This window comes from Cucumis melo, chromosome 4, assembly GCF_025177605.1.
Source record: "Cucumis melo cultivar AY chromosome 4, USDA_Cmelo_AY_1.0, whole genome shotgun sequence".
Lineage (NCBI taxonomy): Eukaryota > Viridiplantae > Streptophyta > Magnoliopsida > Cucurbitales > Cucurbitaceae > Cucumis > Cucumis melo.
Genome location: NC_066860.1, coordinates 20,696,353 through 20,718,828, shown reverse-complemented (window position 1 = coordinate 20,718,828; position 22,476 = coordinate 20,696,353). Strand labels below are relative to the sequence as shown.

The window sequence follows — 22,476 nt, the reverse complement described above, 5'->3', positions numbered from 1 at the left end:
TTGTGAGTTAATGCAACTAAATATCAAATAAAATAAAACACTTTATTTTATTAGATAAATAAAAAGTTTGTATTATATATACAATTACAAACTACAAGACCACGAGATTTAGGGCATCAACCCCAACAACCCCTACGCCTTAGGAGGCCACGCGAGATGCCAGGGACACGGCGTGCCTGTGCGAGAGGTTAGCATGCGGCCAGTTGGGCAAGGCTTGTGCACACGACCAAGCCCTTGTCGACCATCCCTGGGTGCTAGCTGTGTCATGAGGTGTTTTGTTTAGCCATTTTGGTGGCTTTTGGAAATTCTAAGTAATTTTTTTGGTATTTTCTTGGTCAAGAAAAATTAAATAGATTATTCTACCATTATTTTCGGTCAAGAAGAGATCAGACAAATTTATAAACCAATGATCTAAATCTTGTATCTATGAGAGAAAAATGAACTTATTAAGTGATTTCAAGCATGATCTTAATGTTTGGACTAAATGTTGAGTTATCTAATTTATGAATGATTTCTAAAGCATGATTTCCATCAATATATTTATTCAAGCATATTTACTATTAAATGTTTAAAGCTAAAGAGAAAAGGAGTTTCAAGGCATAGCCATGATTAGATTACTTAATGCAAAAAGATTCTTAAAGAAGTTTGAAGTATATACTTTTATAAATGTTTTTCTCGAAACCAAGATGTCTGAAATAGCCCTTAACAAGGTAAGATAAGGGCCGCCAAGAAATTGAGGTAAAGACACTTATCTTTAGGATCGAAGGTCCACACCTATCTCCTAGGAAGAGGGATTGAGGATTCCAATATTTGAGGTTTGGAATTGGTATTGGTAACCTCTACCACCTCCTAGGAGTAGATACTTAGATTTCGAGCAGAAAAAACAAGGATTTAAGCTATTGTTTCCTAAATGTTTATGAAGTTTAAGCATTCACGTTCTTGTTCATTGTTTATTGTTTTAAAAGGTTTATGAAATATTGTTTCCGAAAGGTTTATGGAAAGTTACTTAGAAAATCCATCACTCATTGGCTCGTTTAGCTCACACTCTTCAAAATATTTTCCCACTTTCTAGGTAGAGATCATGTCCTCGAAGTCTGAATTGCTACTATTCTGTTTTCTGAAGGGTTTTTATTGTAATATCGTATGTGTCTTGTTGTTTTGAACTTAGGTTTGAATGATCTTTTACGATATCAGACTTAGATTTAAGAGGGTTGGAAGTTGGTTATGTTTCTATGTAAATAAGGTTAAGTTATATCTGTATAAAACTTATATAAAGTTTGTTAAATGGAAAAGGTTTTACCCTGTCATGTTCAAAATTTATGTGTTGTAGCTTTCGCTTGATTTTTGTTTAAAAGTTAAAAGTTAAAGATCAGTTGGTGTCGTTCTTAAAAGGAGTGAATGTCAGTTGACTTCACCCATTCTCTCGGGTCTAGAGTAGTAGGTGATCTGGGAGGGGTGTGTGACATGCATCTGTGTCTAGCCACCAACCTTTAAACTCTCCTATCACATTTAATTTATCTATGTGATCATAACCACAAAATTTTCTTTTATCAGGTTTGCCTGTTTTAAGTATGGGAATCTCATAACTCAAAGTATTATTATTTAATGGAGCTTCCACTTTGCTTTCTAAGCAATGTGGGAATCCAACTTTGAATAAAATAATGATATTACGTTTAGTCATTACGTTTTGATAAAATCTCGTAACATCTCTATAGTTTTATAAACTTATTAATAATAGTTTCAATAATAAAGTCTATTATTTAAAAGAATTTTATCAAATTACATAAACTGAATTCCAATCATTAAATATAAAAATGTAAATTCTAATTTTCTTAAATAAGAGTCTGTTTAGCTCACAAACTTATTAGTTTTGTATAAACAACTCAACTTAACACTATCAAAGTTTGCACGTTTAAGAGTAACTTCATCTTTATATAGGTTAAATTATAATAAAATGCTCATATACTTTGTATTTAATGTCGAGAATATCTCTAAACTTTTAAAAGTTTAAAAAATACTTTTAAACTTAAAAAAGTAAAAAAAAAAATAACATTATTGTTAGTTTTGGATGTGGTTAAAGTTATGCTTAATAAAATTCCCTTGAAAAATTAAAAAAAAAAACCTTTAAACTTAAAAAAAAAAAGTTAAAAATACTCTCACAATTAGTAAAGAACTTTTTCCAATAATAGAAAAAACTGATAAACTATTTACACTTAATAGAACAAAAATATTAAAAGACAAAATGTATTACATCTAATTTTTCTATGAAATGTAAATATTTAGTTAAATATTTTACTTTTGACAAATTTTAAATGGATTGAGACTGATAATACTTTTAAAAAAATACAAGTCAAAAAATGAAATAGGGAGGGGGAATGGATTTAATCTTTACAAACTAAAAATAAAAAGAAAAATGGTTATCAAACAAGGCCACACATATTATTCTTATTTTAGTTTACATATAGATACTCTAATTTAATTTAATATTTTCAATTCTTAATTTTTTCAACAATCAAGATAAAAACAAAAGTTTTAAGGTAAAAGGTAAAATCTCACTGAACCTTACAAAAATTTCAAAATAAAAAATTCTCCTTATATAACATATCAAAATGATAAATAGTTAAATAAAAAAAATATATTACTATTAACACACATTTAACTACGAACCTGAAACAAAGAAAGAAAAAGAGAAGTAGGACAAAGTGTGCAATGTTTTTTATTATTATGTGCAATGATGCATTTTAAAAAAAATAATAAAATATTAAAACTATTTATAAAATATAACAAAATTTATCAAATTCACGTATTATATTTTGTTTCTTTTTTTATATTAAAGTATGAGAGAGAGAAAAAAAACAAAGAAAAAGAGTAAAAGAAAATAAGAGAATTTTAATTTTATTTAAAATAATTTTAAAATGTTTTTGAAACTTTGGTATTTTTGACTCCAGAGTACATTTAAATTCATTTAGAAAGTTTAAGAATATTATGTAGAATTTAAGATTTTATAATATTTTATAGATATTTTTACATTTATAGTAAAACCAAGAATTTTATATTACAACACTACACATTAAAACACAGATGGTTTCAAGTTTCAAATGTTATTATTCAACCTAACATTTGAAGACCCTATTTTCAAAGCTCATAAATCTGAACGAAGGCCTGAGTTGGATGGCCGACTAATCCAATCACCCATTCGTCGGTGTACCCACCAACTCACCCTATTCTTTTACTTTCCACAGCTACCCTTCCTCATTTCCTCAAATTCCCAACATGTCCTTATCTATTCACGAAAATACCCTTTTCCTTCACCCAGTCAAATAATTATAAACAAAAAAATCAATTAATACTTCTAAACTTTCATTTAAATTATCTAACAGATGTACAGACGAAACATTGAGTTAACAAAATAGAATTTTACAACTATTGGAATAAAATTATCAACAAAGAATGTTAGAAATTATAAATTAATAAACTAAAAAAAAATCGATTTTAAATTAGTACAATTAATCCTTCTAGTTCCAATTAATGAAAGTTATGATTGGTAATATATATATATATAGTCCCAATTTTCCTTCTGTATTATTCATAATTGTTTTTTATTTGTATCCTAAATTGGAGGCCTCGTGGGTTGACTCAGAGGTCATCTTAGAATGAGTCAATTATTAGCTTTTATTTCATTTTCTCTTTTCCTTCGACACATTTGTATTTTTTCCCTTTGCAAAGCCACACGTTTGTTCTTTAATACATATTTTAAGTAACCTGATTAATTATATCTTTATTAATAAAAAAATAATAAAAATGTGAATAAATTATTGTTGAACTTCAGTGATTTTTTTATTTGTGTAAATATTTTTTTACTTTTTTTATTTATCATATTTGAGATAATTGGAATTTGGAATGTTTTTCTTTTTTATTTTCTTTTCAAAATATGATATTGTGGCATATCATAATATCCTAACGATATGGATCGATATTGTTTTTAAGGAAAAGGTTTTTACCATATTTCATTTTTAATATACTTTGTTCCTTTTTTTAGAACATTATGGGTAAATGTTTTCTAGATTAGATATTAATTTCACAGCATCATATAAGAAAAAAAAATGAAATTGTCTCAAATAACAAGCTTAAGTTTTTGTCATACAAATCTATAAAATTAGTGTCCTTTTAAAAAAAATCGTTTAAACAATTTTTTCGGTTCATTTTGTACTAGGTCGACCACTAAAATTTTGTTTATTAATTAAAATTTTCAACATTGTTTTGGGCCTTTTCGTTGCATTTCGGCAATTTAAGATCCTAGTAATTTTTTCAAATATTCCAAAATCTTATATATTTTTCTAAATTTGTTAATTTTTCAAATACTATATACAATTCTTACGAATCCATTTTAGGATTTAAGGGTTTACTAAGATTTATTTTAATTGAAAATTAGGTAAGATTTTCGTATAATATTTGTTAAAAATAACCAAATTTGGATTTTTTTTTTGACAATATATAATGTTTGTGAACGTTAGAGAAAATTACTAGATTTGTATAATCTTGAAATACATTGAGAAGACCTAAAACCATTGATAAGTTAGAAAAAAAAAATCAAATCTCGACACTTGATCTCATTCGAGATGGATGGATAAGAATTGTTTGAACAATTTTTTAAAAAGGTGCTAGTTTTGTAAGATGAAAATTCAACTGCACTCTTTCTAACAATTTTTCAAAAAGGAAAGAGAAAAAGAAAAAACAAATTCATAACATTTTAATGGCATAAAAGCATTTGTTGGATTGGTATTAGGAAGATGGTATTAAAAATACAAGATATAGTTCGGTCAATCTATACTTGATTTACATGATAAAATTATATTACAAACATTGTCGGATAATTAACAACAATTTTCTTTTAAGATTCTAATAAGTTTCTTGAAGACAATTTTTAGACTATTGAATCTCACACTTTCTCTGGGATTAATTTATGGTTATTGGATCTTTTACGTCTCTCTAGAACATTTGGAGCCATTGGATCATACACATATCAAGGACAAATTAGAGTCATTGGGTTTGCTTGATGGTCAAGTATCTTTTGACTATAAATAGGTCAAAACCCATGGTTGCTAAACCATCCCAAAATCTCCAACAAGATGAGTGAGGTATAAAATAGAGAGTTCTTTTTTTCCTAATAAGCGAGCTTTGTATTCTCAATAAGAAAGAAAGTTTGTAACTTTTATTTTATATAGTGAATATTCTTCTATCCTTACCCGTGGTTTTTACCCTAAACACTTTAACCTAACTGGTTTATGGGTTTTTCACGTAAAACCTTTGTGGTCTATTCTCTCCCTTCTTCTTCATTATTATCGTTCTCAATCTACTTTAGTTGCAATCTTACTCTATTCGATCACAATTTGTATTTACTACAAGTGGTATCAGAGCCTGGTTTAATTTTGGGTGTAATCTACTTATCGTATGCTCTATGGTTGACACTAATAGGTGGATCCTTCATATCATCAAATAAGTAAGATACTTTTTACCTTTATTAAATGGCATGATTGAGGATTGTTTATGGTTCGTGATAGAAGTAATGACGGCAAAGTTTGAGATTGACAAGTTCAATAGAACTAATTTCTCGTCATGGAAGTTGAAGATGAAGGTTGTCTTAAGAAAAGATAATTGCTATGAAGCCATTGATAAGAGGCTAGCGGGGATCACATATGACAACAAGTGAAACTAGATGGATGAAAATTCTATGGCAAACATTCATCTAGCATTAGCTCATAATGTGTTGTCAAGCATTGAGGAGAAGAAAACTGCAAAGGAGATTTGGGACCATCTCTGTATGAGGTTAAATCACTTCACAACAAAAATTTCCTTGAGAGGAAGTTGTACACTCTTCGGATGTCAAAATCCAAATCAATGACAGAGCACATGAACACATTGAATACATTATTTTCTCAACTCACATCATTGGGTTATAAAATAGATCCAAAATGAACATGCAGAACTTCTACTTCAAAGTCTTCCTGATTCGTATGATCAACTTGTCATCAATCTGACAAATAATATTCTAACTCATTATCTAAGCTTTGATGATGTTGGTGGTGTTGTCCTAAAAGAGGAAAATCGACGGAAGAACAAAGAAGATAAGTTGTAAGTTTGACAAGCAAAAGCCTTGGCAATAGCAAGAGGCAGACCATCAGAACACAACTCGAGTGGGAGCAGAAATCAAGGAAGGTCAAAGTCATGAAGTGCTACAATTGTGGAAAGAAAGGACATCTGAAGAAGGATTGCTGGAATCTAAACAAGAAAGATTCATATCCTCAAGAAAATGTAGCAAGCACCATAGATGAAGGTGGTGTCTTGTCTAGTTGTGACAACTGTGGAAGACAGAAAAAGAATGGCTGATGGATGGTTCTTTGACTCAGGAGCCACTTATCACATGATCTCTCGTCGAGAATGGTTACATAATTATGAACTTGTCTCTGGAGGATCTGTGTTCAATTGTAATGATCATGCACTAAAGATTTTCGGCATTGGAAATATCAAGTTGAAATTCCACGATAATACTATTCGCACGATTCAACAAGTGTGACATGTAGAAGGCCTGAAAAAGAACTTGCTCTCATTAGGTTAACTTGATGATCTTGGTTGCAAAGTTGTAGTTGAGAAGGGACTTATGAAGGTAATCCAAGGTGCGCTAGTGCTTATGAAAGAAAGAAATGTGGATGCAAACTTGTACATGTTAGAGGGAGAGACTTTGCAGTAAGAAGAAGCATTCATTGCTTCAAGTCATTCTGGTGAAAATCTCTCGATGATGTGGCATCACAAACTGGGTCACATGTCTAAACAAGGATTAAAAGTTCTTGTAGAGCAAAATCTACTCTCAGGGCTCACTAAGGTGTCTCTACCTTTTCATGAGCATTGTATTACAAGTAAGCAGCACAAATTAAAGTTCAATACATCAAGTTCTAGAAGTAAAATGATTCTAGAACTGGCTCGTTTTGATGAATGGCAATCATTGGTTACATCTCTAGGAGGAGCAAGGTACTTTATGTCCTTTATAGATGATTACTCAAGAAGGTGTTGGGTGTATCCTATCAAGAAGAAAGTAGATTTGTGTTCAGTCTTCAAAGTATTCAAAGTGCAAATGGAACTTCAATTTGGTAAAAAGATAAAGTCTTTTTGGACATATAATGGAGGAGAATATATAAGCAATGAGTTTATGGAATTCTATAATTAGAAAGGCATTAAAAAACAATTCACTACTGCTTACACTCCTCAACAAATGAAGTGGAAGAATGGATGAACTACCTTTTTAGAGAGAACAAGAGCAATGTTGGGAGTTGCAGACATAAAGAAAACTTTCTAGACAGAAGCTGTTAATACCGTCTATTACATAGTGAATCGTTCTCTATCAACTGCAATTGAGTTGAAGACACCAATGTCGACGTGGACTAGCCAGCCGACTGATTATTCAAACCTCTATATATTTGGAAGTCCAGTGTACGTAATGTACAATGCTCAAGAAACTACAAAGTTTTTGATCAAAAATCCAAAAGATGTCTATTCTTGGGATATGCTAATGGTGTGAAGGGGTATCGCCTGTGGGATCCCACTGTCCGCAAGGTCACCATCAGCAGGGATGTAATCTTTATGAAAAATAAGAAACAAGTAGCAGATGATAGCACTGTAAATGAAAGCTCATAGACTACAAAAGTACATGTGGAGAAAGAATGTGTAGATGACTCTTCTGAAACTGAGCCAATGCACGACATCCAAGAACCAGTTGAGCAACAAGTACTAGAAATTCATCGATCTGGTCGGAAAACAACACCACCAGGTTAGCAATCTGAGTATATTATGGAGAACAATGTTGCATACTGTCTTTTAACCAAGGATGGAGAGCCATTAACTCTCCAAGAGGCAATGACCAGTTCAAATGCTGCTTAGTGGATGACAACAATGCATGAAAAAAATAGAAGCTCTTCATAAGAACAAGACTTGGTAACTTGTAACGTTACCACAAAGGAGAAAGCCCATTGGAAACAAGTGGGTATATAAGATAAAGTGCAATAATGATGACCAAGTAGAGCGGTATCGTGCAAGATTGGTGGTAAAGGAATATGCTCAAAAAGAAGGTATTGACTTCAATAAGAAATTTTCTCCAGTACTTTGACTTACTACTGTTAGAATAGTTTTAGCAATGTGTGTTACATTTGACTTAAACTTGGAGTTGTTGAATGTAAAAATTGCATTTTTCCATGGAGATCTTGAAAAAGAAATGTATATGCTCCAACCAAAAGGCTTTGAAGTAAAGGTAAAAGAGAACTTGGTTTCTGTCACACCCCGCCCCACATATATCCTTAAACTTGTCATGCGAAGCAAAACGTGATTTAAAAACTTTGAACCATTAACCATTACCATGAAAACTTAACAATAACAACAACATCTTAAGTAACGCAACAGAACTTTTATTTATTTAAACAAAAGAATTTCTACAACAATACAAAACAATATATAATTCTTAAAACAAGAGCTTAACAAAGAAATGTCGAAAGCCTTCAAAGCCTTCAACCTTAATTTCATGATCGTTTAGTACCCAGTCTGATCATTTAGCTCCTTGATCAATCACTTAGCTCCAATCGCTTACCATTTTACACAATTGATTAGTTTCCTAAACGATCACTTAGCTCCTTACGTTTCAAGCTTATTTCTTACCTTTCTAATTGATTACTTAGCTTATTACAACTTGGGGGAGGAAAAACTTAAAACATAAGTCAAAAGACTTAGTACGTCACTATTCCACCAAAAAGTTTACTTTTAGTTCAAAATGATCAATATGTAGAATCAAAACAAGTGATTGCTGAGATTCGTGCGGGAACATACACTCTTAATTTAAAAGAGAGAGTTCAAAAACATATTTATTTTGACTCAGAGGAAGAAATGCATTGGAGTACCGGCGTGTACCATGCACCCGAATAAACATATAGTAGTGTCCATCTCTTATAAAAAACAAGTCATTTATGGATATTATCAGGAGGTTCGTGCAGATGCAGTGTAGTCCCTTTTTCACTCTATAAGGATCAAGATCAAATTAACGTTGTGATGGTTTTAAAATCTTTTGGAAATACAATTCATAAATCATTTTCGTTTAAACACAGGCTCAATGCCTAAATTCAATAACATATTCCAAATCTCATAAATACACATTAGTTTCACTTATTCCTTTCACCAAGACATGAACCATTATCGTGCGTGGACTATTGTGATGGCCTTCAACAGCATCCTTGAGAATTTCTCAGTTCATTCCTTGTTGCTCAAACTTCCAGGCGCAATACACATCTTTTATGCACTGTACCACCTAATTCCACAATGCAGGTCTTCTCTACATGGCTGCCTTTACTCATTATATGCACATAACAGTTAGCTAATTGATAGGAATAAAACTAATGGTTTACTCTCAAACAAAGCTTACAATACAATCAATAGAACATGAATCTTTAACTTTAAAACATAACATTAAAGCTTTCTTATAAATCATGTTTTTCTGTATACGTAAACACATATGACACATGAATCATGAGACTTAGAAAGCCAAGCTTAGAAAACTATAATCATTTAGAAAAATCACTCACTATACTAAGTTCCCTTCTTTGATCAGCACCCTTCGCTGGTCTTTTTCTTACTTAATGATCTGTAGCTTTTCTCTTTGTAAATTCTCAAAATAATAATCCTTCCCTTTTGTCTTCTTCTCTTATTTATATTAATCCTAAGTTGGATTAGTCATTCTTTAAATTTCTATAATTTTGTCAGCTCTTGCTTAACAAAATTCTAAGTCTTCGCATGCCATGACACCTCGAATCCACTTCACTGATCTGATAATTAACCCCAAGAACCTCATTAAACCTCCTACACGATCGTTTAGCATTCTACACGATTGTTTAACCTTTTACGTGATTGTTTAGCCTCTTTTACAATCTTTCAATCTTTTTGCACGATCGTTTATCCTAGTAAATGTTTGTTTCCTTTTTATACGATCGTTTAACTTTCTTACACAATCGTCTAGCTTATCTTACACGATCGTTTAATTCCTTGCACGAACATTTACTTTCTTAAATGATCGTTTAACCAAATTACCTTCTTTTTAGAAATGAGTCTCACAAACTTTTCCTACTTTTAGAAATTTCATCCTCGAAATTTAAATAACAGTTCTTACACAAAAACTTTCACAAACACCAACTTTATTATTTAAACTTACCGATTACAACTTAATATTTACATTACATGATAAGGCAAAACAAATAACAGATACTTAGTTATTCCAAAATTTTCTTTTTCCTTCCTGCCCCTTAAATTCTATATTTACAATCTTATTTCCTTTGTATAAAGTAGAATGACCTTCATTTGAAGATTGTTGATGTTGGAAAACGAACTAGAACTAGACACAACAAAATTAACATAAAAAAATTATCTGACCCTAGAACGTAAATAGATTGTTCACAAACAATTAAATCATGAATAAACATATCTTTATGTCGAATTTATCCAAATCAAATTACATCTGTTCTTGATAAGAACAATCCTCCAATTCGTATTATGAAAACGCTGCAAAATCACAAGCGTTCTCTAATAGTATTCGCACATGAACTGGAAATTTGACTCCTCGAATTCGAGTTTGCTAGAACCTTACAAAATGAGAATTTTGACTCTCTCTATTCTCTCTTTGTGTAGAACAAATTTTATGTCTTTAATTAGATGTAAAATAAGACACCTAAGGTTTTATTTATAAGCTTCTTGAGGTTTCATAATAAGCTTAGGATTCCTAATAAGCTTCCAATTTTTCGATTGGGCTTATTAATTATGTTTCTTAATAAGTTTCCAATTCTCCAATTGGACTTATTAATTACCCAACCCAAAGACAAATTTGCCGTAGTTCTTTCATATGCGACCCTTTAGGTTAATTTAATATGACAATGGATCCATAACTCGTTTTGTGGCTCATAAGTCATAATTGGTCTCTAGCAAGACATTATGGCTACCAATATTAAATTAAGTCGATGATTCAACATAACCTAATATAATTATTGTTTTAATCATTTTATCACGTGATATCTATAATTGAATTTAAGGCATGGACAAAATCACCTTATCTAATTCTCAATTGCTTTCTTGATCAATAAGCATACTGAAATAATAAAGGACATTAATACCCTTATTAAGTCATTCATAGCACAACCATGCATTTCCACAGTCTCGCTTAATCGAGGGGCTCAAAGATATCTCTCCATAACAAGAGGGATAAATTTCACCTTGATTAATCATTATCAACTATATAATTCATAATGTATTCGAGTACAACCATTATAATTATCTGGTTAATGATAATGTTTGATTGCATCAAAATAGATTAATTCTTATGTTTGACATTATGATAATCTCAGGCCTAATGATCAAAACAATTAATTATTGAGATTGTTTACGACACATGTCCATATAACAATCTCAAAGAGGCAGTCCAATTCTTATTCTCTAATAAGAAAATATGATTATAATTTATGTCTCTACATATATAATCATCCTATGATTATCAATTATAACTTATACTAATCTTAATTTATTATTGTTCTCCAATAATAATTGATTAGAGATATTTAAAATATAATGACATATTCATGAATATTATTATACAATAATATGCAATTGAATAATAATGAAAATAATAACTTTTATTAAATAATTAAACAATAAACCAATTATTTATAAAATTTCTATAGAGTACAATGAAAAAACAACACATAAGCCATTCTCAAACTTATAGTAGATGCATTTATCACTCTCGTTTGCTTTGAGTGAGGTATAAAATAGAGAGAGTTTCTTCTTATAAAAGAGCTTTGTATTCTCAATAAGAAAGAAAGTTCGTAACTCCTATTTTATATAGGAATTCTTTTCTATCTTTGGCCGTGGTTTTTACCTAACTTGTTTAGAGGTTTTTCACATAAAATCCTTGTGTTTACTCTATTCAATCCTAGTCTTTATTTACTATCATATGTAGTGTCCCTTCCTTGATAATGTCTCTATTAAAAACGTTCATAGAAAGTATGAGATTCAAAATCCATGATATTGTGGTTGATAATATGTCTTAATTATTTGTGTTTTATTATTAGTGTTACATGGGATGGGATAGCACCTATGATCCAATCAAATATATAATTTGTACTTATGCTTCACTCTAATTTCTTAATTATTGCATGATATTTCTTTAGTTGGGCTAAATTATAGAAAAACAATTTTTTGGAGGAATAGAATGGTTAATGTCTCAAGTCGATTTGATGTAAAAGCTAATATATAAAACTGAAATGTGTACAACAATCATATATTTTACAATGAAATAAAATGGTAACAACAATTTTATTATTATTATTATTATTATTATTATTATTATTATTATTATTATTATTATTATTATTTATTTATGTAAAAAAATCGTGGTAAGTGGATTTAAATCATCGCTCTCAATAGGAGAATAACATGTCAATTATCATATTTTAAATAAATGTTAATTATCATCAAATTAAGATCAAGTTAACGATAATATCATGCATGTCTTTTTCTTTTCAGTAAATATATCTTCTTATTCTTATACATTAACTATCACATCAACTTGTATCATTCATTCTAACATAAAATATACTTTTTAAACTATAGTTGAGGTTGGTAATTTTAAAGACTCCAATATAAAAATGAGTCTTCTAATGCCTAGACCACATAGTTGAAACCTACTTAAAAGTTTAGAGTAACGTGGATATAGGCTAATGCTAATTTGAATTTTTTTCTATTTCAATCCATATACTTTTGACAGTCAATCTTTGACTTTTAATGAATCTTAAATTAAGATTTCTTGAAAAAAAGATTTTATAATAATAAAACCTTCGTGTAATTATATTTTTTAAATTGTAAAAATAGTAAATTTAAAAGTGAAATGTCTTGTGATAGTCGATATATCCAATTACTTAACATATTTATAGTATTTGCAATAAAAAAAAAAGAAGTGCCGATTATTGTTGTTTTTTTTTTTCCGGATCTGATGCAATTTCCTAAAGATACTATAACCTCTCATTTAATTTGCTTGGCTCCATTTGTGTTTGAGGATTCACACTTCTACCATTAAATAAGTATAACTAAGCAACTTTTTTTCGTTTATGTTTGATGAATTATGAACATTTTTCTATTATGAACGAATATAAATTTCAATAGCTATTATTTTATTATAATTCTTGATAGGTGGAAAGTTGACAATTATGGATCTTTCTTGTACACATAAGCACATGAAATTTCAAGGAAAAAAAAGTGTAAAATGTTGGAAAATTTCCAGCATTCATATGCATACTATGGTTGAAAATTCTTTTGAAGTTCAGAGAAGATATGCCATTCCTTTTTCTCATCCAACCCTTCCCTCTCTACAATCAACTCTCTCTCTCTTTCTCTCTCTCTCTCTATATCCATTGTTAAGTTCATCACTCCAAACAAAAACAATTTTTTTCAAAACCTGCAATTTTTATAAAGGTGGTAGAGATTGTAGTGATGATGGTGATGCATGTGTTAAGGATTTTTCATATAATCTCTTAATTTTTTTTTAAAATGTTTACCACCTTCCTTTTTCTCTTCATAATCTCAATCCCCTCTTAGTTTTTTTTCTTTTCAATCGTTCTTCTACGCCGTCGCCGCTGCCGTCTCCTCCTCAGGTACGAACGGCGGCTCTCTCTATTTGATCGCTTTTGATGTTTTGGGTTATCGGCATTTGACGTTGACGGGAAGAATCGAATGCTGATGAGTTGTTTGTTGTTGGTTTTCTCTTTTGGGTTTCCGAGTTGGCGTTGTTTTAGTATTGGGTTTGTTTTGATTAGCCATTTCATGAATTGGGTCTGTGGATTTTTGGTTGACTTGTATTGAGAAGAATGAGTTTGATAGTTTTTTCTTGCGTTTACATTGAATTTGAGTTCAACGTTTGGGATTGGAGTTTTAGATATGAATAGAAGATCAAGAAGGAGAAGGTTTGAACATTCAAATTGACTTGGAAGTTGGGAGATTTCGATTTGTTTTGAGTTTGTTCATACTTTTAACTAGTTGAGTAGTATTCAGCTCGGTTGAACGATCTAGGTTTGTTGATGGAGCCAGCAAAATTGGTGTAGGTGTTCGGTGTTCTGTGTTTTTTTTTTTTTTTTTTTTTTTGGCTCAATTCAAGTTGCTATTAACCGCTAACTGTTAGCTTCTGTACTGCTCTTTATTGCTTCTCGGGTGGTGATAGTTTAAACTGGCTTGGCGCAACTTTTTGATTAGTGATTCATGGTATGATGCTTGAATTTATGTATTAGTATCTTATGTTGCACATCTTAACTCTATTCAGATTGCTTCATGAAGTTCAACGCTGGGATTATTTAGAGTCAGTTTGGGATGACTTTCTAATTGATTAGAAAAGAAAGCTAATCTTGTAGATTATGTTCTCTGACATCCGCTAGAGAAGAAGAGTGCTCACCGTAATCTATTCATTCATTTGGGTTGAGTCTCTTGAACATATGAATCAATTTGAAAATAGGTCATCCTTATTGGCCATTTTAGAAACGTGCATTCTTTATACCGTTATAATCAAATAAGCTCTGTTCTTTTAGCTTTATCCATCAGTTTATTAGCTGTCGGCCAGTGTTTTGGAGATGTTTTTTTTCTTCTTCTCATTGAAGCTGATTGAGCTCGTTCTGCTTGTCTGGTCTAGATGTGAGGTGATCCTGGAAAAAAGGCAAACAATACCACTGATAACAGGATCAAAGCTAATTATGGTGAGCTTAAGAAGACGAAAACTCCTGGGACTTTACTCTGGTAAAGGATACTTTTTAAAGATATGGTATTGAGAAAAGGACACTGCCCTTAATTGGCTCATTTTGCTTAAGCTAATTAATGTGTTGAAAGAACTGACTTTTTAAAAATTATATATATACATATAGTTTTGCCCTTTTGATTCATAATTTTGAATGAAATTGACTCAGAGGAACTAAAGTTATATGACTTACCCATGTGGGACTTTTATAGGCAAAGCGTCATTTGTTGCTCCAGTTTTGAAGTTTTCTGAAAATTTGACTGCTGAAGTTCATGTGCACTGTACGAGCTCCGTTAGGGTTTATCCAATCTGTTCAGATGAAGTTAACAAGATAGAGGTCAGTAGATTAAGATTTCCAATTTCTTTAATCACTACATAATCATATCATATTGTTAATAAAAGAACTGGCTACCGCCTACCTTGACCATGCCTCTTAGTACATAGCTTCTCACTTCATAACCTTATTTCTTTCTATTTGTTTCATAGCTTAATTTGCTGTCATTTTTTGTACTTCACAATTATTATCTGAGGCAAAATTATCTGTAAAATAAAAATGAACATGTTTTTCTATTGGCAATTATTATATTGGTGTTAGGTCAATGTACAAGATTGCACGAGTTTCCCTAAATGTGACTCTCATGTTAAGAAAAGTTTATTAGTTATTCCCATATTCTTCATGATAGCTAACTTACAAGTAATGCATCATATTATTTATCTTGGTATGTCATTTTTGTAGAATAGGATATGTGCCCTCCTGTGTCCCAAAATAAACTTAGAATTATGGACATTTAATTATTTATTTAACGTTCAAATTTTGGTACATTTTGCAAACTTGCATCAGTTTAAGTTTGGCAGGGTGTTACTTATAGAGGGTTTTTTTTTTTTTTGGTTAAAAGGGAATAGCTCTAATAAGAAATTCATGAGATGACATAGCGGATTATAAAGTATTTGCACTTCCATTAACCTTCGTAATGGTTTTTCTTTATCAGAAACAACCATGTATATTTCATCATAAACTAAACGAACAACCCTAAGAGCGAGGGGTTGAGAGGACCCCTCGTAGAGCACTTGTGACGAAGAGCCTTCCAATTGTTAAAAATTATCTTAAGACTAATTACAAAAGAATTTGGCATAATTTCTGCACCACCAATACATGTACCATGTATGTTTAATAAAAGCCACAAAAGAAGTATACTTACAGATGTTCTAACATTCCTTCTTTCCAAAGGCACCAAAAGAGAGACTGCATACCGCAACTCCAAAGAACTTTCCCTTTACCACCGGCAAAAGTATCAATCCCATCAAGCATCTTATTATATAGTCCCTACATGATCTACATAATGTTAATCTGGATAAAATGGCTCATATTTGTGCACCCTTAACATAACTCTACCGTTTGATAAATGCCCATCATCTCAGTCAGTACTGGTTTAAGTTTGACATAAAACTTTATTCGCTGGAGGTCTTGCAATGTTCATATGGGAATGCTACGCATGTTCCATAAGTAAAAGAAGATTAATTATCCTTTTTCTTCACTTTCCTTTTTTTTCCCAATGCAAGACTGGTTTGTCTTTTAGTACATAGCATGGACATTTATGCTGGATGCTCATCTCGATAATATGACGTTTTTCAGAATCCAATTGCAAATATAGAGCCTGAATCATCAGGGGTATCTGTTTTGGATACATCAAAAGAGCAAATTGACACGACAAACGGTGAGCCAATTGCAGGTTTGTTTGGCTTCAAATCATCCCTTCACATCCATAAGTTACATGAATGGATGTGATATTAGAATAGTAAGGATATAAGTCGATCCTTTGATGTGAGATTATTTGTAATATTATGCTATTGATTCTTCTTTGGGTGGGGAAGGGTGGGGTAGTTCGCATTGCATCTGCCGTGTAGATGGATAAATATCTTTCTTAATGGGTCTGACATGAGCATAGCCAAAAAATTAAGTTATATCTACTTTCTTTTAATCTTGTAGCTTCGGATCAGTAATGGATTTGTAGAGAGGTCCATTTGCTGTTTTGCTTGTGTGTGAAGTTGTTACTTTGTAAACGATACAGCTTTCCTTGTTGCCTCCGTCTCCAAAATACTCAGAGCTTTTCTAGTCCCAGTTGGAGTAATTTAGCAGTTCTACTAACAGGAGACAAAAATCTGATAAACCATTTCTTTTTTCTGTGGCCTTGTATCTTGTGTGTACTGCTAGGAAGATATGATGTTTTTTTTTTCACTGAACTTTAAAGCGACATTTACGTATTGTAACATTCAGAGATGAGAGATGATTCTTTTAAACTATATTTAGTCATAATATAATCAAGCTGCAAGTATTCTATCTGCAGACCCTCCTGTAAAGCGCAGAAAGAGACACCGGAGAAAGCATTTTCCCGATGAATCTTTCTTAATGAGAGGTGTTTATTTCAAGAACATGAAATGGCAGGCTGCTATAAAGGTTGACAAAAAACAAATACACTTGGGAACTGTAGCATCACAAGAAGAGGCTGCTCATTTGTATGACAGGTAAAGTCTTGAAGTGACGCAAATTTTCAGCTGATTGATGAATGGGATTTTGTTCTTAAGATAAACAACAAAGGTCATCATATGTGACCAATGTTTTAACCGGTTAACATGCTATTCCATTTATACTTGAATGCATTGTTTTTAGCATTTTAAAAAACGAGGGGAAAAAAAAAAGAACAACCCGAATGAGCTGATCATCAGTCTTTTGCTTTCCTAGAGCTGCTTTCATGTGTGGAAGGGAACCCAACTTTGAGCTCCCAGAAGAGGAGAAGCAAGAACTGAGAAAGTTTAATTGGGACGAGTTTCTAGCAATGACTCGCAACACGATTACTAATAGAAGTAAGTCTCTTCTATACTACTTGACAATTGCTGTTACTTCCCATTTAGATCGTATGAGTTATTTATCATCATTATCTTCAGAACAGAAGAGGCTCAACCCAGAATCAAAGAAGTCTGAACTTTCTTCGCCTGGGAATGACGACTCTAACAAAAGACGAGACAAGTTCATTGACCTCTCATCTCTAGAAGATGTGGAACTAGTTGCCTCTACATCCTGAGATTCAAGAGAAAAAAAAAATAGTTCTCCCATCTCTAACATCTCAGTACAAGTATGGAGACCTGCAAATTTGTTTTTCTTTTCTTTTTCCTTTTCCTTTTTGGGCTGGGCAAATCAACCTCAATTTTGGATGTACATCATTTTAGTAGTTTAGGCAAATCCTTAAGGCTTTGAGCCGATTGACGGAGTGATTTACGGTGATATGTGTTGTACAAGACATACTTCAAGTCGCAAGAAGGCTCTTTGTCATGATTTACGGTGATAGGTGAGGAAGAAGATTAGCCATCTTACGTCCATATTTAAATGTCTATAGGTCTCCACTTCTATTATTTGAAGGTCTCTTTGTGGTAATTTTGACATTTGATTTCATTTAAACATAATACTTTTCGGAAAATAAAAGTGGAAAACTAAATGCTATTCAAATTCTTTTATTTCACTACTGACCAGTAACGATTGAAATGATAAGTCTTCGGCCCAAAAAAGAAATATTTTCGTTAAGATAAATCTTCATAAATTTTGGTTCTTATAAAAAAAAACAAAAAACAAATGATTTTAGATTCATATTCCAAACAGATGATAAAACAAAATGAACTCAAAACTTGAAGTAATATTTATAAATTCAATTATCAAAGTTAGAAAATAAAAAGATTATCAATCGAAGCCATAAAAGAAACAAGATTACAATGAGTGCAAACGGACAGTGAAACCTCCATCTGCAAAAAGTTAATTCAGATGAAAAACTATTTCAGATTGATAGTACGGAATTATGATTTACATACATCGAGTTTCCTAAAATCACTTCAAGTCGGACAAAGGTAAGGAATGGCAAGTGAAGCGCCAGAATGTCATCTCATTACATATGTGGTTATGTCAAAACGCCACCCCTATTCTAGTTTCTGGCTCTAGGAAAGCAGTGAGACCAGTGAGACGAATTCGAGCGTTACTCGGCCCTTGGATCTCGTGTTAATCACAAAGTGTTCAGGGTATTTTCTCAACAACATAAGCAGGCCATACCACGGTTTATCCTTGGCTTCTGGACCGTGCCAATCCTCTGATGTTAGGTACTTTCTTACACGACTATGGTGCCAAACATTGCCATAATGCTCAACCAGCTGTGATAACACAAATTGGAAAGATGTGAACATTCAAAAAGCAAAAAAAAACATTTCCTAACCTTCTAATAGTCTCTACTTTAACTAAACATTCCCTAAAGATTCGACGGCATAATATTAAATCACCAATTCACCTAAAAGCTTAAACTTGTGGTTAAAGGAAAATTTAATTATATATCACTAACATTCCCCCTTCCTTGTAGCTTGTACACTTGAAATATTTGAAAAGCTCAACAAGTATAAATCAATTTTAATTGGTGAGGAAACGACAATGCAGTGGTTTGAACACAGGACCTCCTTGGACCACTTGCTCTGATACCATATTAAACCACCTATCACCCAAAAGCTTAAGTTCGAAGGCAAATTTAATTATACACCACTAACACGTAGTAATTAGAAAGTACCACAAAGAGTCTTAAAACTTTTGCTTTTTTTGGAAGAAACATTTCATGCCTGTACAATTTATTTCTTTTGTATAAGAAGTCCTACAAATTTAATTGGTCACTTCTAAAGGATATATTTTCTCATTTTCTACAGGTATAGGAATAAGACTTTCATATTTAAATAAGCATCAAGAGAATCCTTCACAAACATACCTCAGAGTGGAGTTTCTCCATAGGCATCCATTCTCCCGGGCCACAAAGATCAGACAGCACATTAGCAACCGACGACACCACATCCTTTTCTTCCTGAAGAAGCTGATTATCAGCTTCTCGATCGATTCTTGATCTTCCATCTAACTTCTTGTCCATGGAAACTGTAGATCAGCACAAGAGAAACGAAGTATATCAAATGGTTATGCAATAATAGTTCAATGTAGGCGCTAATTCAATTGTTATGTTCACTTTAATCAGATATGAATATAAATACCAATTTTTTTAAAAAAAAATCCATAATCATGAACAGGAAGGAAGGAGTTTGCAAATTTCTTTTCCCTTGTCGGATAAGATACTTGAATTTCAACGGGAGGAAGAAACAATAGCAGTCATCATACAGAAAGGAAAGATTTTAAATCGACTCCCAGTAGAAGGCCAAACATGATCACAGAAGTATTTCCAATTAGCATTTATTCCCAAGACATAGTATTTAACAAGAACAGTTAGCACAGAAGAACACCAAGTAGAGGACATATTCAAGATCCCAAATCCAACAACAAATTAACAAATTTCTCTCTCTTGAGATTCCACTTTTCCTTCTCTCTCTCTAAACAAGAATTGTACAGGAGGCCCTCATCACACTCAACCAAAGTATTCAAGCTCTATTCCTAAAACAAATTGGGCAAAAAAATCTGGGAAAATATAAAGTTTTAAGAATAGGAAGTAAACCAAAGCCATACTAGGACAAGAGAAGCTATTTACATGATTTGAAGTATTATAAAGGAATCCAAAATCTAAGCCACAAGTAATTTAAAGACTTCCATGTTGTTCTTGCGACTGTCTGTCTACTCATTGATCTTCTAATAGAATTATAAAGCAAAAATAAATAAATAAATACAAACATTCACTAGCTCTAATCCAAATAATCAGGTTCAGGATAAATACATTGAAGAAACGCATAAAAGAAAACACATCATAAATTCACAGGATCGTGAAGTAAAAAAAAAACCTCTTCAATCAACTTCAAGCAACTCAGAGACCAAGGAGACAACAAACAGCGCATAGACAAAGATATAGAAATTGAACGTAGCTGAACATCACATAAACTCCGGCCATGATCCATAAAACGGCTTCTCATCAAAATAAAACCAAGATTTTCTGGCGGTTAACAATAAAATCTAGCACTATAAAATAACTCTACCATGATTAAAGAATTTTCCACTTCCATATTCAATTGTCTAATAGCGAAAATTAAAGTGACACAATAAAAAACTTGAACGTAGATTTCTCTAAATCTCTAAAAACAGTCAATACAAAAGTGCACGGAGAACACAATAAAGATGCTAACCCAATCCGCCAGAAAATCCGGCTTTGCCTCCAGAACCACCAGGTCCATATCCCTCTCGCCGGAACTTCTTGCCACTACTTCCACCAATATCATCCTCATCCTCATATCCCTCTTCATAATACTCTCTTCCTCTCCCTTTTTTCACTATCGCCCCTGCAGTAGCGGCCCCTCCAGAGCCAGACAAATGAAAATTATAGTGCGAATGAGACGGCACCACCGGCCCAGCAACGGTAGGACCCGCCGATACCGATCCAGGATGACCCATATAGCTCCTCGAGCCAACCGAACCACCCAAAATGTTCCTCACCGGCAAAAGGAAATAGAACTCCTTATCCCCAATCTGAAGAAGATCTTGAGAATCGAGCTTAACCGGGGCATTTCCAGGCAAATGAAGAACCCCTTCAACGAGACAGCCATTTTTGCCGAGAACTTCGAGGGCAAATCGACGGCGCGTGAAATCGTAGAAGATACGAGCGTGGTGACGAGATATGTTCATGCCGCCGCCGAGGCTAGAGAGGTCAACGTCAACGGTGGATTTCTTGGAATTCCGGCCGAGGATTATGGAGTAGGTTTGCATATAGTATTCGAAATCCTCACCTTGAAGCTTGGCAAACCCTGCTTCTACATCACTACCCGCTGTACCCATCAGAAATTGGGAATTGGAATCGAAAATTGAAGGACTTGAAATTAAAAGAGGCGAAGGGATTGGAGATGGAAGTCCCCAATTAAGATTGATGAACAATATTCTTGCTTTTGCTGTTCCTCCACCGTCGACCCATCCAATTTCTTCCCCCTGTTTACAGAAAGTTCTCAACTTTATGAAAATGTCATGGAAATAGTTTTTTTACAACCTTTCCTCAACTGCCCTTGTATTCTTTTTTAAAATGGAAAATATTTGTGAACTTTGTTGTTTATATCAAAAATATTTTTCTTTGAAATGTTTTAAAAATGTTCCAAACTTTTAAAAAATTTAAAAATATCATTGTAGGAGAAACTATTTGTTTTCAATTTTACTTTTTTTCTAATTCAATTTATTTCTTTCTTATTCGGTTTGATTGTAATTTTTTTTTATTATTAATTTAAAATCAATTATTAGTAAATATTTGGATATTAATAATTTTAAAGTTTTTCCTCCGATTAATTATATCATAAAAATTTCTCTAAAACCATTCATATCTTTATCTCCTACTTATTCACATTCTCTTCTTTCATATTAACTATTTTATATCTTTTCAACTTTTCAAATTATTTTTTCTTTTCAAATCTTTGGGTATAAATTCTCATTTTTTTTATTCATGTTTAGTCAAAACAAAAAGTAAGGGTGCGAAGAAAAAATCAAATCATGCTTTTTATTCTCTTCTAATTTTTATTTTTATTTTGTACCCTATTTTTTGTATAGAAATATGTTTATGTATATTCCTTCATTTAAGATTTTTGAGATGTTTAGGAGCAAGCAATCGACCCAATAAAAAAGATGCATAGAAATTGAT

At 32.1% G+C, this 22,476-nt stretch overlaps 2 protein-coding genes across 5 annotated transcripts; one reads left to right on the top strand and one right to left on the bottom strand.

Annotated features, from left to right (window-relative positions):
- The first annotated feature begins 13,365 nt into the window (after positions 1 to 13,365).
- Positions 13,366 to 18,259, top strand: LOC103499216 (ethylene-responsive transcription factor-like protein At4g13040). 4 transcript variants are annotated; one of them, XM_051083277.1, is made up of 7 exons: positions 13,366 to 13,724; positions 14,750 to 14,853; positions 15,064 to 15,189; positions 16,483 to 16,581; positions 17,197 to 17,374; positions 17,592 to 17,713; positions 17,800 to 18,259. In XM_051083277.1, the coding sequence occupies exons 2-7, from the start codon at positions 14,811 to 14,813 to the stop codon at positions 17,829 to 17,831; spliced, it is 600 nt and encodes a 199-aa protein (XP_050939234.1). In that variant the 5' UTR covers positions 13,366 to 13,724; positions 14,750 to 14,810; the 3' UTR covers positions 17,832 to 18,259. The 4 variants fall into 4 exon arrangements, with proteins under 4 accessions (XP_050939234.1, XP_050939233.1, XP_050939231.1 ...); XM_051083276.1 differs by having other exon boundaries at positions 13,369 to 13,724; positions 16,483 to 16,566; positions 17,795 to 18,259; XM_051083274.1 differs by having other exon boundaries at positions 13,371 to 13,724; positions 17,795 to 18,259.
- Positions 18,260 to 18,657: 398 nt separating this feature from the next.
- On the bottom strand, positions 18,658 to 21,896 carry LOC103499215 (FHA domain-containing protein FHA2). Its single transcript, XM_008462152.3, has 3 exons — positions 20,987 to 21,896; positions 19,639 to 19,799; positions 18,658 to 19,042 (listed from the first exon to the last, which is right to left on the bottom strand). The coding sequence occupies exons 1-3, from the start codon at positions 21,630 to 21,632 to the stop codon at positions 18,833 to 18,835; spliced, it is 1,017 nt and encodes a 338-aa protein (XP_008460374.2). The 5' UTR covers positions 21,633 to 21,896; the 3' UTR covers positions 18,658 to 18,832.
- Positions 21,897 to 22,476: the final 580 nt, after the last annotated feature.